Genomic DNA, 19,768 nt, shown 5'->3' with positions numbered 1-19,768 from the left:
CTTGGTTATAGTCTGTCTTGTGTCTCTTGTTTTTTTCAGCTTTCAGGTGGGTTAGTCTACCGCCTACAGAGATTAAAGCTCTAAAACACAGAGACCATGCTATGCTATTTAATTCTTATTTTCCCTCTGTCCACTCCCACAATTACCAGAGTGTCATAAACAAAACTTAACTAGAGTTCAATAAAGTGTTTCTCTTTCAAAGGTATTTTCGACAACAAACATATTACAAAGGTTTCTCTAAAACAAGCTGGCAATAAAATGTAAGCCACTTGGTTTTGCCCCAAAGCAACTTCTATAGTCCATTTCTCTCTCCCATGAAAAATAATTCAAATGGAAGACCTTACTCCAATCCCTCATAATGAAACTAAGGGAGATACAAATGGCATGATGAAGTGTGTGCTGGGTAGCTGGGGTGACTGAAAGGTATCCTATGATACTTCTGACATGGTATTCTAAATAGTAGCTGATCCATATTCACATGGCTAAGGCAAGTCAGACCAAACTGAGTCCACCATAACTCTAGAGATAAACTACTTGCTAAGGGTAAAAGGCAATGCAGAGTTGCTGAGGGAGCCCTGAGGTAGCAGGAAGCAGCTATACATATGTTCCTTAATCATTAAGAAGTTGTAACTTTTACCCTGGAGCTACATGTTAACTGCGTTGTGTGCCTTGTCCTTCAGTATTAAGATCCTGAGTCCATGGATCCATTCATCCACTCTACTTGGAGAAAGTTTGTAAAGCTCTAAAAGACTTAGTAGAAGGGGAGAGAAAATGAACTGACTGGGGTGTTTTTCCCCTCTAAAGAATTAAGACTGAAATGAGAGAACTATTTTTGTTTTTACTTCTACTTTTAAAAAGTAGAAAATATTTTCTATTTTAAAAGCTTATCTACTAAAATATTTATTAATTATTTGTTAACATGATAGTACTACAAAAGCTAACTGAAAGCTTGATTTAAAGTTATAAACTCACCATTAGGGCATTTGAAGCACACACACTATGAAATCCATAATAAAATGCAGCAAACTGCTTATAGATGGATTTGTTCAGAAGGAAGTCAGTATAAAGCTGTACATATTCTGAAAAGCAATTTTACATCTCTTAAATAGTAAAAGTAAATGGCAAATACTAATACATTTTAATTAAAAAGGGTATTAACTTACCTTTTCTATTTTGATTGGTAACTGAAATTTTATCACCACCGGGCTTTAAATTATAGGACTTGATTATTCCAAATTCTTCTTGAAAAACCTGATGGGAGATGCCATTACACATATTAATATGGTTGATATAATAACATACTTTGGTGAACAGGTTTGTAAAATTTAAAAAACAGTTTTTTTCCCCTTCCTTCTAAACACATAAACTATAAAAGGCTAAGCTCTTGCAATATTTGTATTAAGAACGGGGGATCATAAAAGAATTATGGGGTTAAAAAATAGTGCCTTAACTTAACCCTGCCTAATACAGTTAAATACTTTAATGAAGTCCACAAAACTGTGTGGACATCTAGATAATACACAGCGGGTCCCTGGAGCTCTGCAGATCACTGTAATGTCCATTTCCCAAATACTGTAAAAGGAGTGGAAATGAGAGAGTTTTGGTCTGACTCATTAGTTTTTACTCCTAACTTCTAATGTTGAAGTTACAGGAGAGGCTTATTTTTAGAAACTAAAAAGCTCTGAGAAAGTAACCAACTCAAGGGGATATGTAATTGCCTAGAGAGTACTCTGAACCCTTAGTGAATTTCATTAAGCACTTTCATTGACTGCTCATCTACACATGTCTACTTTATCAGGTTAAGGTCCTTTAGAACAGAGGATTGTATGTATTCGTTAATCCTTGTTCATCTTTTCTAACAGTGGGTATTTAATAACAAATTGCACTGTTCATATATGAAATATATGATTAACAGATAACTACTTGCCCTTAATAGTACCTGAAATGTTGAATAGAAATCTTCTTCAACATTGCCTTCATGTGATAAGAGTTCACTTAATCCATGGGCCAACTCCTATAAAAAGAAATCTGTTAATGATTTTTTCAATAGAATAGCATTAGCTAGGATAATGAAGTGGCTTTTCTATAGCTCATGCATATGTATATAAAGATCATATTTGACATGTATTTTCCAGGGCACAAAATGGTTAATGATTTCTACCATCCAGAGGCTAAGAAAAAAATCATTATAGGTCATAGATGGGGAAACTATCCAGTTCAAACTACAGGGGCATAACTCTGGGGTCTACTCTTAAGCAGCAAGCTAAGCATACCTCTAATGTGTCTGTCATAATTCACTGCTATCTGCCACATTACTGTTTATGAATTTGTAGTATTTCTCACTTTCAATTTATATTCCTATGAAAATCTGCTAATGTTTTTGGATTCATATTTTAAACATAAAACACACAGTTCATTCATGTGCGTTCATGAATATACAGTTCATACATGCACAGTGCCCTCCCCTCCCAAGAAAAAGTTAAGTATACTGAAAGAAACATTTTCTGGTTAGCCGGGCACGGTGGCTCATGCCTGTAATCCCAGCACTTTGGGAGGCCGAGGTGGGCAGATCACAAGGTCAGGAGTTCAAGACCAGCCTGGCCAACATGGTGAAACCCTGTCTCTACTAAAAATACAAAAAAAAAAAAAAAAAAAAAAAAAAAAAAAAAAAAAAGCCAGGTGTGGTGGCTCACACCTGTAATCCCAGCTATTCGGGAGCCTGAGGCAGGAGAATTGCTCGGACCTGGGAGGTGGAGGTTGCAGTCAGCTGAGATTGTTCCACTGCGCTCCAGCCTGGACAACAGAGCAAGACTCTGTCTTGGGCAGAAAAAAAAAAAAAAAGAAACATTTTCTGGCTGGGCACAGTGGCTCATGCCTGTAATCCCAGCACTTTGGGAGGCTGAGGCAGGCGGATCACTTGAGGCCATGAGTTCGAGACCAGCCTGGCCAACATGGCAAAACCCCGTCTCTGCTAAAAAAAAAAAAAAATTTTGCCAGGCATGGTGGCACGTGCCTAAAATCCCAGATACTCAGGAGGCTGAGGCATGAGAATCACTTGAACCCAGGAGGCGGAGGTTGCAGTGAGCCAAGGTGGAGCCACTGCACTCCAGCCTGGGTGACAGAGTGAGATTCTGTCTCAAAAAAAAAGAAAGATTTTCTTACATTATATTATAATTGAAATTATCCATAAATAAAGATTTAAAAATAGAGAAATTGATCCAATATTTCAAAATTTTCAATTTAATTTTTATGAAAAAATTAAAGTTTTATTTTAAATTATTAGAAAAAGGTAAATAATAGCATGATTAGAATGATTTTCTATATTTTATATAATAAATGTTCTATTCCTTTAAAACCACAAATTTTCATACAAATCTAGGCTGGCACAGATTTGATATAATTGTCATCATTTAAAAATTATTAATAAAAACTATCCCATTGTTCACATAAAGAAACTAAATTGAAGGGTTAAATAACTTATCCAAATTCACAGAGCTAGTAAGTGGCAGAGCCTGGATTCGAATTACTGCCTCTCTGACTATGTTGTAAAAGCTTAGGAGCACTGCAAAGTGGGTGACATGTGTCTCTAAGGAAAGAAAAAGCTAGATGAAAAAAGGAGATGAGTTATAAAGGTAGAAGGAAACCATATTTAAAAGTAAGAATAGCATTAGGAGGAGAGAGACTGTGCAGGTAGAAAAAAGATGATTTCGCATTAAAGGACAAGATATTAATAACTTTATACTTACAGGCATAATTTGACATAAGTCGTCAACGGTAACATTGCAGATGCCTACTGGTATATTTTGATCACTAGGAATGATGGGAGGGCTCAATAATTTCTTGTAACAGCAGGGAGGGAAACGAATATCCAAGGTGATGCTGTTATAAACAGCTAGTCCCATAAGCTATGCATACTAAATGTTAAGCATTAACATAAAATCCATGACAACAAATGAGTTCTGAATTATGCATCAGTCTATTTTTTGCATACTTCTTTCAGATTTAACACTGACTTTCTAATTAGTATCACATATTTCCTTTCCCCTCTTTCATTTATTTCCCCTTTATTTTACATAATATAATTCCTTGATTACAAAAAGTCATGTAAAAAGGAGTGGTTTAGTTGATAGTATTCAATGATTTCCCTAGAAAAGTTTATCTAAGATCACAACAGGCAGCAACTTAAGACTTGCCTGTAATTATTTTACAGAAAACATTTTCTAAATTTAAACAAAGATGCTGGCAATTTTATAAGCAGCAGCAATGGTTTATTCAGTAGATCTCACTGTAGAATACTGATTTTGGAGATAGCCATTTTATTTATTTTAAAATTAAAAACAGACTATGTGTGAAGAACAGAGCTAAACTGAATAAACATATGGATATAAACATGCTATTGATAAGCTAATAGGATAGGTAATTTCCAACAGTAAAACTTGAAAGACTTATGTTACTTGGAGTTTCAGTGTCAAAGTTAAAAAGCTACAGATGTTACAAATTTTGCTCAGGATTATTTATTAGTCATATGGTGGAATGTAACTTATCCATTTACGGAAAGAGAGGTTTTAGATCAAATTTCATAGTATTTCAACAGTCAATTATTATATAAAGTTATTAAGGAAGTAATTCATTTTATAGGATCATAAGGAAATCTAAACATATGAGCTGGGTAAATTACTGAAAATAACTTTTAAAAATTGGAAGACCACCAAAATTTCAATTTGCTAAGGTGTAATGAAGGCTGATAATAAGGCCTTATACTTCAAAATAATTGTATTAGAAACACAATACTGTCAGAACTACTAGAACAACACATCTTTGGTCCTGAAATTTTAAAACTGGAGATATATATGAAACCAACTATATTTTCTCAATGTTCATACCTGTTCTTTCTCAAATTTCAGTTCCCAACCGCTTACCTGACCACAATCCACTCTCATCTCACATTTCTCCTATATAGTATTATGCTTTTTACAGCATCAATTTAGCTTTCTATAGGTTTTATATCTGTGTGTGTGATAAACACACATAATAATGAGAGTAGCAATTATAATTTTTAGATTTAATTGTTTAACTTGAAATATAGAATATCTAAACATGCTTAATATGCTCTTTTGGGTAATGACTAAATAGAAACTAATATCTATTGCAAAAAAACAATGAGCAATTTCATGATTTTATGTATAGTATCACTTAAAAATGTAACTAAGCTATAATACTTTAGTGTAAATATTAGAGTCAAAATACCATCCAAATCTAAATTGTGATATATGAATATAAAGCATGACAAACATATATGTATGAACGTATAAATAGCTCATAGTATAGTGACAAGCATCAATGATTAGGCCCTTCAATGAAGATGAAACATTCAACAAATGATTACTGCAGATACTAGAATATAAACAGGAGTCTCAGAATTGTTAAGCGTTATTCATTTTGTGGAATTTAGCACTTTGGACCTTTAGACACAACAATATATACAAAATTTCAAGTTGAGTTTACTATCTTAATGTGTAGTTTGTTCCCTACTACCCTTTCTTTTATTAATCTGGTCTCTCAGTTTCCATATATATGTCTCATAATTTATTCCAACAGATGTAACAAAGACAGACATTCAATGATGGCTCTTCATTCATTTTCTGATGGTATTTTCCATAACTTTCAGTGCGCTTGCTGCTGCTCTCTACCAAGCCCAGCACAATTAAGCCTTTTTTATTCTCACCATTCTCTCAGCTTATAATGTCCCACCACTCTCACCAGCCATATGTTAATCAAATGTAATTGTTCCATTTTTTAAATCTCTATCCTCTCTGGGAGAAATACATTGTATATTTTCCTTCTCAGAACTCCTTAGTACTTACTGCCATATGGTCACTTGACTCTGAGAACACATTAAGAATTCCCCCCCACCCCTTTTATACTTTCTTATCTCCAGTGCTTATTTATTTACTCTTCCCTCCTTTCTTCCACAAACAATTACATTTCTTGGAATCTAAAAAGCTAATGTAGAAGGCATCTTGTCCAATCTCCTACCCAATGCAGAAATGCCCTCTACAATATACCTGATAGGAATCATAGGATTGCAGATGGACTTATAAAATTTTTAAAAATACTACAAAATAATACTATATGCTTTAAATATTCCCATTCCATTCAATTTTTATGGATGCTTCCTTTATGTTTCAGGATTTGGAGGCATATTAAAGAGCTAGATTTAATTCCCCCATTTCAATTGAGTAAACTGAGGGAAATGAGCACAAAGTGAAAGAACAGAAAAAAAATACTTCATTATAAATGGGAAATACTTTGATTTTTTTAAAAAAATGCCTTAAATTAGTGATAACTTCAATTATATGTGAAACAGGAAAGAACTATTTTTATTTTGAGATAAGGTTTTCAGAAAAAAATCAAACTCTCATTTCTTTCAATTAATTAAGTCTACTGACATATATTACACATAATGAAGATTACTGAAAATCTAATAGTACATTTGACAATAACATTTAATTTGGATAAAATGGCTAAAGAAAACAGTTTTCTAAAATACAGATAAAATCTTTAAAAATCTCTAATCTATTAGCACCTCCTAGTGGAAAGTTTAAAGGATACAATTCCAACCAATCGGAATTCAGAATAGTTATCACATTTAAAGCTGCTAAACCAATGGCAGTGTGAATCCTTGTGATATGTAAACATGCCTAAAAAAACACACAAATAATGTTATTATTAACATGATTGACTTAAAAAAATCAAAGTGGTAAACATGTACATGACATCTCATCTATTAGAAGCTAATCAATTCAACAATAATTCTGTTACAAACCGTCTTTCAAGTTAAAAATTTTGGATTATTTATGGGACTATATATTTGCAAATCTCAGCAAATATAAATATATATATTAAATATATACAGAGAACATTTTATTTTCCTGAACCAAGGGTAGAAACAGGGTAAAAAGATAGAAACTAAATGAATCAGATAACTTTATAAAAAGTATAGTTTCATAGATTATAAATTATGATCAAAATTAATTTTGAGGATATCTGGAGACTTCAATTTATCACTGTCATCCCTATTTCCCATCACATACACATATAGAAAAGAAAACTAAAGAATAAGGAAAACACTGAAAATTCTCCTTTGAAAAGTTTAACAGATAGTAAGGATTATACGGGTAGTTTCTGTAAAATAAAAAATTTCAAAGGCTTATTTTTTCTTAAAAAATTAATTCATGAATTCTTATTTATTAAAATGACCCATTAATGAAAGAGGCTTTAAATGTTACTATAGAGCAAACTATAGTTTTGTGTTTTAATTTCAAATGTTTTTTATTTCAATGACAAATTAAATTTTCATGCATTTGACTTATTCAGAAAAGATATGGATGTTTCCTCATAAATGTTTACTTTTAATCTTGATACATTTTGTGTAGGATTCCCAGTAAGAGAATCAACTGATCAACAATTCGGTCAAACAAGTTTTTAAAATGTAAATAACAGTCCTTAAACAATTATTCAACATTTATGATGGACAAAAAGTCTGTAAAATCATAGAATAGGTTAAAAATAAGGGTGACTACTTGACTCTAACAATTATGAAGAAACACAGTTTATAAAAATTAGATTACATACTTACCATAATCTGGATGAAAAATTTGGCGAATTAGAAGAAGGAACCATTCTTTAGTCAAACCACCCATATCCAAACCAGCTTCCCCTACAAATGTAACTTTTAACTTCTTTTTCAAATCGGCTCTTTTCCGGGTTAGCTATTTGAAGATATTATACAGTAGAGGAGAACAAAGAGCAGTGAAAAGAGAATTAACATTTTTAATTCTGGGAAATGTGTTAGGCAGTCTTTAACTTATTTGCAATGCTACAAAACTCCATCCCTCCATTTATCCAATAAATCTGCCAGACACTGTGTGAGCTAGGTGTTTACTATGTATTATAGATCAGGAAACAGAATTAGAGAGGTCAGGTACTTCACCCAAAGTACTACCTCCTGGTATCTACTGCCTTCAAATTTTTAATTTAGCACAATATAATTCATTTCTTTTTTTAAAAAAACTCCCCTTCAATGCTAAACTTTAAAAAAATCACATAGCTAGGGCTGGGTGTGGTAGCATGAGCTGGTAATCCCAACTATTTGGGAGGCTGAGGTAGGAGTATGGCTTGAGACCCTGAGACCAGGAGTTTGAGGCGGCAGTGAGCTTTGATTGTACCACTACATTCCAGCCCAGGTGACAAAATAAAACTTGTCACAAAATCAATCAATCAATCAATCACATAGCGGAATCAGCCATTATCTTCTAATAACCATATTAAGATCTAGCTGAAGCATTTTTCATGATAATACATGAAAATGCAATCAAAGTATGTTAGAACCTGTATAGACCCAATATACCCTGTAGGTCAGACCTCTAATTTTATAGATGTGTAGTCTGAGACCTGGAGAAGTTAAATGACTTGTTACACACATAACCAGGAACAAAGGTGGGTCTGGAATCTAGGTTATATACTAAGAAACATGAATTACTCATTTAAGTGTTCTACATCAAATCCTTTTCTAGGGAATTAACAAACTATTAATAAACATACCAACGTGAATATAAGACAATTATGAATACAGATCTGATTTTAACTATGGTATCAAACTTTACAGAAGCTTGGTATGCAACAAGATCTTCAAAAGAATTTAAGGAAGCACACTTATTGGCATACAGAAATAAAAAAGTTTACTATGATTTTTATAATAAATCATATTATAGAATTTTAAGCTTTAATTAATATCATTTTGGAATAAATTATACCTCATCAAGTGAATCGCTAACCAGATGTGTCCGTCTTACTTTCATATTTAGAAATAATATATTCATATCAGGTCTCTGTCTTCGAGATACTTTATCCACCAGACTTTGCTGATTAAATAAGAAAGTAAACAGTTTTGCTTTTACTTAGACTATAATTTCATTTAAAACATTTAAACACTTTAGTAAAAATAACAATTATTATCTATGCCATTTCTTATATAAACAATTTTATAAAAATCAATTATACACATTTTGATTTGTGAAAATGGCTTATTATTATTTCATTTTGTAACAATGATAACCAAAGGGGATCCAAAGTGGAGGACCAAAAATAATTCACCTTCTATAATAAAAAATGTTGCATCACAGTTTCCATATGTCTCATCTCTTAAATAGCAAAGTTTTCTGTTTAATAAATACAAATGGGAACATTCAAAACAAGGTATATATTCCTGACGATAAACCTGGACTTAGGATTTTTTAGATATTGAATTTTCTTTAAAGGTACAATTAGTCTACTTTACAAAAGTGACTTGTCAACATGTATCAAAGACCATCACAATATTCATATCCTTTATCCCAATAATCCTTCCACTGAGAATTCTAACTTAAAACATATTTTATACAGTACAATGTTTATCACAGCATTATCTATAAAAACAAAACTTTAGAAATATCTTAAGTACATATACAACTAATGAAAAAAAGGATGGTCATAAAAACTATGTAAATAGTACAAGGAAGGTACACCTGAAGAAAGTAGGAAATAAAATTGTGTTTACAGTACTATTTCAACTCTGTTGTCTTTTAAAGATAATATAGAACAAATATCAAAAGAAAATTTACTAAAATGTTAATGGCTTTGCTTGGGGGATAGAGATATGAGTGACTCAAAATTCTTTTGTCACCGTTTTTCAAAATATAAGCACTGAATAGGTAAAAAACAATATATTTAAAAAGATCTATAAGGAATATGTCATTTGTCATATAAAATCCACATGCTTATATATTTATCTAAATAGTCTTTATTAGACTATATCTTTTTTTGGTAACAATGAAAACTATTGTGCAGATTAAAGATAATTTCAGACATTTTAAATACATGCAGCAATTTGCTTTAATAGATAAAATTTTAGTATCACAAATCTACAATTTAAGGCTACTTATGATTTTGAAGATTACTATAATAAAACACTAATTTGGAGCCTTCTCCATTTCTCCCATATACAATGCTAAATGCTATTAACAGCCTTTTATTTCTGTGTCCTCACTTATCAAGGAAGTCTGCATTCCTAGCATAGTGTCCTATGTTACAGACCATTTTTTCCTACCTTTTCCTATCTTCTGTTCCCAGTCTAGCTCTTGGGCAGCTGTCACATTGGAAATAACTAATAAACAAATTTATGCTAGGATGCTAATGGCAAACAAGATTAGTAGCTACTCCTCCCATCAGGAATTCATATTTACTGGAAAATGCTCCAAATGAAAAAATAACCCAACTATGATACAATTCTCGACAGTGTGACTGAGGAACTTATTTTAGGTTAGGAAACCAATTTTGTATATTTAGATTGTACCATATAAGCTCTTGCTTACACTGACTATATGTAAGATTGTCCTTGTGTCAAAATAGTCATCAGTCATTAATTCCAAGTGATATGGCAATTTATGAGATAAAATGTTGGGAAACACCCATAAAAAACTGATAATGCCACTTAGTTCTCAATGTCAAGTGTCTACTCATTCGTTTGCATGCTCTGTAGAAAACTTAGCCTGTCACAGAGTCTACACCTGCCATTCTCCTTCTTTAAAGTAGAAGAAAAATTCCACAAAAAGATATTTGATATCCTGTGAGTGACACAGAAAAAAATGTTTAGTCTTGCTAGTTTAATACAAACTAGCTCATTCTGTTACGTACAAAAGCACTGTAGATTTTGTCTTACAAATATAAAAAAATCATAGACCAAGGTGAAAAAATACTAAAAAGGCACATGACATTGTACGAGTACAACTAACAGAAAATGTCAGAATGAGTAGCTATACAGCTAATCATTGAGCCAGTATCTACCCAAGATCAAGTAACAATTCTGGTGCTGAATATACCTGTTTAAACTCATTCTTCAGGGGGGTAGTGTGGCTTTGGAATTCCCTTGATGGGCATAGGCAATAAAATTTCTTCTAATATTCCCATATTCAGTATAAGATGACTTTGGGATGTCACCAGTTACTCAAATCTTTTGTCCTTCTCTGTGATAGAAAGAAATACTCACCTTCTGGGAACTGAATTACTGAAGAATAAACATTCTTATTTTTTATAGCATTTTGAAGTATTACAATTTATGCTTTAGGATTCTTTTTATACTCTTGAACAAGATGGAAATCATTTCTTTTTACTCTATATTCCTTTTTCAATTAAGAAGACCACAGCCAAGCTTCCCTCTTTTAAAATTGTGAGCAATCATGTAACACAAGCAGATGTTTGAAATACATAAGCACTTAAACAAATAGTTTAGAGCTCTAACAGAAAAACCTCACTGAATCTGATATTTATTAGATAAAGTACATTACTGTGCTGAGCTGAAACACAAGGGATAGGAAGTGGTAAGGACAGACTGAGAGATAACTTCATACTGCTCTACAATTTGCCTAAACTCAGTCTGCTTGCTATCCCCAGCCTCTTTGGGTCTCCATGCATTTTGGTTTCCTAAGAACCAATAAAACATCTTTCACCTTCTTTGGGCATATTTCTCAGTTCTCCAAGACACACTTTTTGTTACATTTTCTAATTTTTTGGTTGTTTCTGATTTTCATAAAACCTAGAAAATGTTTCAGTAGTTTGAGTGGTTTGCCTAATGACACTCTGCCTCACCGCAGTTCTCAATGCTCTGCTGGTTATCTAAGGTTGGTGGTATGGTATCTGCAAAACGAGGTCCAACAAGCTCTCAGTAATTTGAATCTGTGAGAAGCATTTACTCTTCCTACTATATTTATAATATAATGAGAAGTTGATCAGAAGAGATGAGAATTATCTTGTCTCCCAAATTGTAAATAGTTTTTAAGCACTTTTTGGGTGAGTATAACACGAATTTTGCTTTTAACATTCCTGATTATGCTAGAACAATTCACAAGACATTTAAATTATTTATTAAATTATTTACTATACTGATTATAGTCAGCATAAATATGTTTTTATAGCTGACTTACCCTTGCGATGTTTATCATCTGTTGCTCTGAGTCTCTTTGAATAATGATTTTTTTTGCAGCTACAGAAATAACGAATGGGTACTGACAGAAGGAAAACCTGCTCAACAAGTGAAAAAAGAAAAAGCAAAATGGTGTATTTTTAACAAAATTATACTAAGGGAATCTAAGGTACCCCTTGTAGCAATATAAAACATTACTTTTGGATTGTGTTTTACCATATACAAAATGATTGTATGTGTATAATTTCTTTTAATTCTCACAGCCATGTGAAGAATGTATCATTACTAGATGTGCAATGCCTTTATTCTCTGCAGAAGCTACATCAAAGGTTCTGAATGTGTGCTAACCACTTACATTGTCTATACAAATAATTTCATTGTATATCATCACCTGTGAACAACATGGCCAACACCAGAACCAGGAGGGAGAAGTGTTGGTTAAGTAGTACAGAAAACCCAGGTGCTCAAAATTAATATAAGAATCCATCATTATATGGTGACTTCTGATGTGTGAGTTCCAGAAATGAAAAAATCTAACAATAACTACAGTATGTAAAAAGTAAAGTAATATATTTAAGACCAATAAAAAGAAATCAGAAATGTATGTTACATTTAGTATTATATTTAATGGTGTGGTAATAGGAAATGGTATGTATTTGTAATTACACATTATAATCAAAGGTTATGAAAATAACCCCTCCTGGGCTAGAACATTCTATGCTATGCACAAAAGCCACAAACTACACAGAGATAAATGCATTTAGAAAGAATGAATATGGCAGCAATGACACTTCTGGAGTTAGACTGCCATTCAAAGTGACTACAGTGAATCTATCAGTTACAGCTGGAATCCCTCTGAGCATAGTCAGGTGGTACAACTGTGACCACTGAGAAAAAAGGCATTATTAGGAAAATGGATATAGCCTTAGTGTAAACTGAAAGTGAGATGGCTTTTACCATGGGACAAAATTGTTAATAAAAGTTGAGAGTTCTTCAGTACTGGTATATAATTATTTTGAATCATTAATGCTAACAAAAAAATTGGAAATAAAAAGAAAATGCAATGAACTCAGTAAGATATATATTAGTTTTACTATGTACTTTAGGACAGGGGTTCTCAACCTTTCCCTTGTTATGCACAAGAGAAATGATACTTTGTGAATGATACACTGAAATGAACAGATGAAGCTGCTCATGGCCAGAGGTCACTTGCCATAGGGCTCCTGTTCCCCTCTAGGTTCAGGCTGGCTACCCAAGGGTTGACGGGATCCTAGGATTAAAACCCTAATGTAACTCATTCTTGGTACACCAGTGTTGTGGCACAGTTGTTAGAGGAAGCTCTATATTAAAAGATGTTGTTGTCAGTGAAATATGCATAATAATTCTTGGCGTTGTTTTGTGGTTGTATCTACAACACATTACAATTATATTAAAATGGAAGGAAAAAGTATCTTTGTAAAGTAAACGTTGCAAGAAAATATCCATCTTGGACTAGGGTGCCCAGAACTTAAATTCTTATTCTTTTTCAGTTCTGAGTGTTCAGATGTGAACTGAGATGTGTCCAGAAGCCCATTCTATGTTTCAGGCCAATTCTGATAAAGAGGGTCCCTGGAAAGTTTAACCAATTTACAAACTAATCTGGGGTTTTGAGGTTACTTATATCCACACCGTATCTCTTTACTCAGATTCCTCTACAATTAAATGCAATCTCCTGAACATCTCATGACCTGAGGATAAATTATGTTTGGAATAGTCTTGCTAGTTTAATCCAAACTAGAAGTGTGGATATAAAGTGCAGTGTATTAAATAATTTGGTGACTGTTTTACAAATCTATTAATTATTATAATAAATAAGCTGTGGTAAGGCCCTTTCTCTGTAACATCTACTCTTTTTATATTGCACCTAATGGACAGCCACTTTTTCTTACAGAAGAAATGAGAAATGAATGTATGTGTGTGTCTGTGTGTGATCAATATATTAGATCATGCATCTGCAAACCATGGGCCTAAGACAAATATGGCCTACAACCTGTTTTTGTAAATAAAGTCATTTGGGACACAGACATATCTATTCATTTACATCCTGTCTAAGGCTACTTTTGTGCTAAAATAGCAAAATAGAATCTGTGTAACCTATAGTGTTGAAAATATTCACCATCTAGTTCTTTACAGAAAAAGTTTTGCTGACCCCTGTGCATAGAATAGTAAGAGATAAGAGACTGCATATTAAGATAGAACCTCTCCCTTCTTGAAAAGATGCTATTAACCAAACCAAAACAAAATTAACATGTACATAAATTCAAAATGTAGCAGAAAAAGAAAATACTTTAATAAATATGATATTTCAAGGCTATCTGAACTATATTTATACATTTATATGTAAACGTATGTGTAAACTTCATATAAACTTAAAATCTAGTCATTCTTTTGAATAGTATTTCATTTAGGTGGATAATCAAAGGAACTTTTGTTCATACCTGTGAGAGTTTCCAAAGTTTTGCCAAGTATGATATTCTTCCATGAGATCAATGTGATCCAATGTAGAATTATAGAAATCAGTATAAGGAATAAGGGGAGGGTGAACTAAATTGTTTGCAGTATCTGTAAAGATAAATTCTAACATAAAGACTTTTTCCAACATGTACAAGATTCATTCTAATAATAAAAACATCATTTTAATGTCTACAAGACAGCCTTGACCTAGAAACTCCTATTTTAAATAAATGTAGCTCCAACTGAAAGGGGTAATTTAAAAATTGTGGTTAAAATGCAGCCAATAGTTTCTTGCTTAAAAAAGAAAACTTGTGGTGAGGATTATAATAGTATTAAAGGGAATATGCAGATGGCCATTTACTCCTATTTCTGTGTGTTCTCTCTTAGGGGTCCTAGCTCATATGCACTTAATTGCCATAATACAGAACACTGTCCACTAAAAGACATAAAGCTTTTTTCATGCTTATAAATTATAAAATCTATTATCAAAGTAGAAAATAAATTACAACTCTTTCCTTCACAGAAATGGTTTAAAATTTAAGAATGCCTCTATAGTGTTCTGAAATCCTTAAGAAATATCCCTAATATGTAACAAAAGAAAAGTAAAAAATGATAGAATAATAAAAACCTACTAAGTAAAGCCAACACTTTAGCGGCTGATGGAATCCACCAGGAACACTTTGTTATAGGTGGAAATTCTTCAGGCTTTGCAGGAAACAGGCGTAAAGAAATAAATTGCAGCAATCTCTCTACCAATTGTTTGAACCTCTTCTGGGACAATCTGGTAAAGATTTCAAAATAATTGCAATCAAAATTCACATTTTCTATTTCCAAAATTATCTGTTAGATATTAAACTACATCCTAAGCCACAAAATTTTAGACTATTCCCCCAAATTCTATTTCTTAAATTGCCAAACATTTGAAAAGATACAAAATCTTACCTTGAATACTGTCTTAGTTAAATGAGAAATAAACACCAAAATTACTATAAAGTTAGTAACAAACATTTTAAAGACTTTCAATATTCAGTCTTCGTTATTCACAGATTCTATATTTCCAAATTTGCCTACTTGGTAAAATTTAATTGTTAATCCCCAAATCAATACTTGTGTTTTCATGGTCATTTGGGGACATGTGAAAGATGTTAGTCTCCTGACATGCACATTTCCAGCTGAGGTCAAAGCGATGTTCTGCCTTGTTTTAGCTCAATACTCTCTCTTTGCAAGTGTCCTTTATGCAATCCATTTAGCTTCATGTTTTTCACATTTTGGTGCTTTTTGTTGGTGATTTTGCAATTTCAAAATGGCCAAGTGTAGTGCTAAAATGCTGTCTAGTGTTCCTAACAAGAAGGTTGTGATGTGCCCTACAGAGAAAATATGTATGTTAGAGAAGCTTCATTCAGGCATGAGTTACAGTGCTGCTAGCCGTGAGTTCAATGATAATGAATCAATTACTTCTATTAAATGAAGTGTGTCTTTAAAAAAATCACTCATAAAACAAAGTTATATACTGATTGGCTGACAAAAATGTGATCAGAGGCTCACAGGAACCTAACCCTGTATTTCCCCTTGAAGCAATGGTTCTGTATTTATTAATTCCATGTTTGTGGTGGCATTATAGAATATAACTACTATGAATAATGATAATTTACTGCATTTAAAATTTCTTTTGGAAATATTTTGCCTTTCTACTTTTATCAGTCATGGAGAAGTCATTGTTCATGTGGGTATAGTTCTGTGAAAAAAGTATTATGCTTTTACAAATTGATATTGATGGCTAGCCTATATTTTACAATGACATTTTTAGGTAAGGAGAAAGCGCCATTTAAATAATGGTGAAATTTATGAATTTACAGATAGAAAATAAAAAGACACACATTAAAATAGTAGTGTCTGAGCAAATCCAGTCACCATCTTTGAGATACGTAAAAAACCAATAATAGGAATGTGCTATATAAAAAGTGAAGGCAGTAGACAGAAATTCTCAACAGCTTGTGCAAACAAATTGGTTACTTACATTAAAAACAGATTTTTAATTATCCTTTATGTAGTACTAAAGTAGATTTTTGTAACTGGCTTTTGAAGCATTGTGAATATAAGCATCATTTCTAAAGACCTGAAAATATTTAAATATATTTTATTGTAAAATTACTAATACCAAACTTAAAACTGTGAGACTATAAAAGTTCTTAATATCATAGAATGATTTACTTTTTAAACCAGTGAACTAGGAAATGATGGTCAGCTTCCACTAAGGTAGCTATCTGTCGTAGCAAGTGAGCATAGATGACATACGTAGATGTGTTATTAAACTGAGGATTCTGAAAAAGATATTAAAGATAATTGTGTTAAAATTCTGTTAACACGTAAAAGGAAAGACACTAAGCTTAATAAGTACGTGGTAAATTCAGGAAACAAAATTTGAGATTATAAAATAACAATAACCTATTTGTTACTTAATTAACAGAGACTTTCATTTACACTGCGGCTATAGAGTGAAAAAAGCATGGGCTTTGGAGTTAAGACAGATCTGGGTCTGAGGGCTAATTCTACCACTTACTAGCTATATGCCCTTAGGCATGTTCCTTACACTTTGATTCTCAGTGTCCTTATCTGTAAAATGGGAATGATATTCTCTATCTTAAGGGTTGTTTTGAGTATCGAAAAAGAAAATGTATATAAAGCACCTTCATAAAAAGTGCCTTCATAAATGGTACCAATCACTATCATCCAATTAAAAGCAAAAAACCTGGGTGTTCCTTGATTAAAAGCTAGAAAAACGAAGTAAAAGCTGGCTGTGAAACTTTTGCCATTGTAAAATGAGTTAGCCTCATATATCACAAAGAACAAGGGGAGAACCACATACAGCTTCTGACAACTTTTAAATGATAAAGGGACACTGAAGGAATACTTGTGAACTAAGAAAAACCTTTAGTTAATGTTTCCAAAATATAAAATTCTAGCACAATGTACATTTCAGCACATCATGGAAAAAATAAATATTATTGAAAAAAACCTCCTGAAATTGTGAAAAATAAGAGAGCACCATGTGTTTTTCAAAACTGACTTATTGACAGAACAACTCAAAATCTGGGACTGACCTCAGCTGATAACTTCATCTGGTAATGGCTCTTGAGAAGAACAAAATACGAGCAGAGCTTATGGCTGACCAATATACTCACCTAAAATCTGAGCTTCGTGTCATCTTTCTAGCTTTTACTATCTCTACATATGTTTATTCTTGAGTTTTGGCTCTTTCTCCTCTTACCTCTCTATTTTCCCTCCTTACATTTCTCTTCTTAACTACCTCTTGGTCATTTTCCCCCCTTTTCCACTTTTTCCTCTTTCCTCACTTTATCCCTACCCTGTATATGTTCTTTCATTAGACATATTGATATTATAATATCATAATATTATACTATACACTATACTTATTTAATACAGTTTTCCTTACTTTTAAATGAGATAATATACATGGACAACTTTTATAAATTGTAAAGAATAATGCAAATGTATTAATAGTATGCTAGCTATGGTAATAATGTATTTCTTCCTCAAAAAATAATAAAAAGTAAAAATTGCTTTTCATTTGTCTGGATCTTAATTTCTTTTTGTATCTATTAATCTGTATCTATCAAGAGGAAAAAGTTCATCATCTTCGCTTTATAACAAATTAAAAAAAACCTTTTATCTTTCCATAAGAATTCTAATTGAAGTTATTGAAAAATACATAGTGAAGTGAAAACCTACTAGATGGGAAAATAAAAGAAAATCCTGAAGCCTGTTAAAACTAGTTACAAGAAACAGGTTTGAATGGAGGAGGAAGAAGTGCTTCCATTCTGTTTGTTCCTGAATACTCTGGCAGGAACTAAATCAAAATTTTAATCTCACATGTAATTTAGCTTCTGATTATTTATTTGTTATGGCTTTAATCTTATTTTTCTTACTTTTTAAAATCTTACTTTTAATCTTACTAATCCTACTTTTAAAAAAATCTTCTGGTTACAGGTAACTATAATTCTAAAAAGAATCAATAATGTTGCCCAAAATGATATTTAATATTTAATATCATTTCACATACACATGTAGGGATTGAGATCTGACTTAGACAACTTCAACTAGGTTCTGGTTCTCTTACCTGTAAAAGTATAAAATATGCTCTAAGATCATCTTTTGTTCGTGGACTGAAAAAGAAACAAGAATAATTTATTATGGATGAATGTTTAATCTCATAGCATCTAATGAAAAAGACCAATAAACTTTTCTATGAAGATTGAGTTGAGAATAGCCAAAAACTAGGATTAATATGCATTATTATTGAGACGGTCCATAATATGCTGAAAATACAAGTGCTTCTGTGCCTCTCCTAGGCTGATTCTGAAGATAACTAAAGACTGAGCTAACTAGGCTATAACATTTTGTGAGGTAAATATGATTAACTCTGGAAGTAGTTAGGTGTGTAATAAAAAAATCATCAATTTTAGAATACTTATGTTTTTGTTTTAATAAAGGATAATCTTTACTTAAGAACATTTATGTATTAAAGAAAGAAAATATGCTTGTGTTTCTAGGTTCATTCCTAAAGTGATGTAGAAATGTCTGTAAATCAAATCATACTTTAAATACATCCAGTATGCTTCTAACGGAAAGAATCATGAAAAGTAAGTAATTTTTTCCATCTTAATATGAATTCTCATAGTATGAGATTTGACCAAGAGCTTTTGTTATTCTCAAGGCTAATGAGTGTTTCTTGCCTGCTCAAGATCTATTTGGTACATTCTCACAGATATCTGGAAGTAACTTCTTCAACTGAAAATGGTTCACCTCTATGACAACCAGATGCAATTCATGATTCCTAACTGGGTCCTGGATTGAAAAACAAAACCCAGATATTAAAGCTTTTGTCATTCTCTATGCTGACAAGTGTTTCTTTCTTGCCTGCTCAAGATCTATTTGTATATATCACCTATTCCTCCAAGTCCTTTCCTATCCTACCTAGAGCTTCATAATCTTGGCAAGGTCATTTATGCCTGCATAAATTATCAGGCATGCACAATAAATTGTATGAGTAGGTTTGATTTCTTAGAATTTTTTTAATGATATTTTTACTATAATATTCAGGAAGCAGCTAACTCCCAGTTTGGCCTTAACCCTTCAGTCCTCAGACACTTAACTGAGATGTAACAGGAGTTTCATCTTTTTGAGGCTAGTAACTGATTTTCTGAAACGTGAGATATAGGAAAATATAATACAAAA

General features: G+C 32.2%; 1 protein-coding gene across 3 annotated transcripts in view; it reads right to left on the bottom strand.

Annotated features, from left to right (window-relative positions):
• The window catches only part of HECTD2 (HECT domain E3 ubiquitin protein ligase 2), a 104,423-nt gene that overhangs the window by 14,714 nt on the left and 69,941 nt on the right, over positions 1–19,768 (bottom strand). For all 3 annotated transcript variants that reach the window (XM_063710319.1, XM_004049786.5, XM_063710320.1), the window contains 12 exons: positions 18,651–18,696; positions 16,724–16,833; positions 15,145–15,293; positions 14,497–14,620; positions 12,021–12,117; positions 8,817–8,924; positions 7,640–7,772; positions 6,613–6,701; positions 3,747–3,905; positions 1,940–2,014; positions 1,164–1,251; positions 973–1,079 (listed from right to left, as the gene is read on the bottom strand). In XM_063710319.1, coding sequence (XP_063566389.1) covers positions 973–1,079; positions 1,164–1,251; positions 1,940–2,014; positions 3,747–3,905; positions 6,613–6,701; positions 7,640–7,772; positions 8,817–8,924; positions 12,021–12,117; positions 14,497–14,620; positions 15,145–15,293; positions 16,724–16,833; positions 18,651–18,696 — 1,285 coding nt within the window. The remainder of the gene's footprint in view (positions 1–972; positions 1,080–1,163; positions 1,252–1,939; positions 2,015–3,746; positions 3,906–6,612; positions 6,702–7,639; positions 7,773–8,816; positions 8,925–12,020; positions 12,118–14,496; positions 14,621–15,144; positions 15,294–16,723; positions 16,834–18,650; positions 18,697–19,768) is intronic.

This window comes from Gorilla gorilla, chromosome 8, assembly GCF_029281585.2.
Source record: "Gorilla gorilla gorilla isolate KB3781 chromosome 8, NHGRI_mGorGor1-v2.1_pri, whole genome shotgun sequence".
Lineage (NCBI taxonomy): Eukaryota > Metazoa > Chordata > Mammalia > Primates > Hominidae > Gorilla > Gorilla gorilla.
The sequence above is the reverse complement of the archived record's forward strand: the minus strand, read 5'-3'. Positions and strand labels throughout refer to the sequence as shown.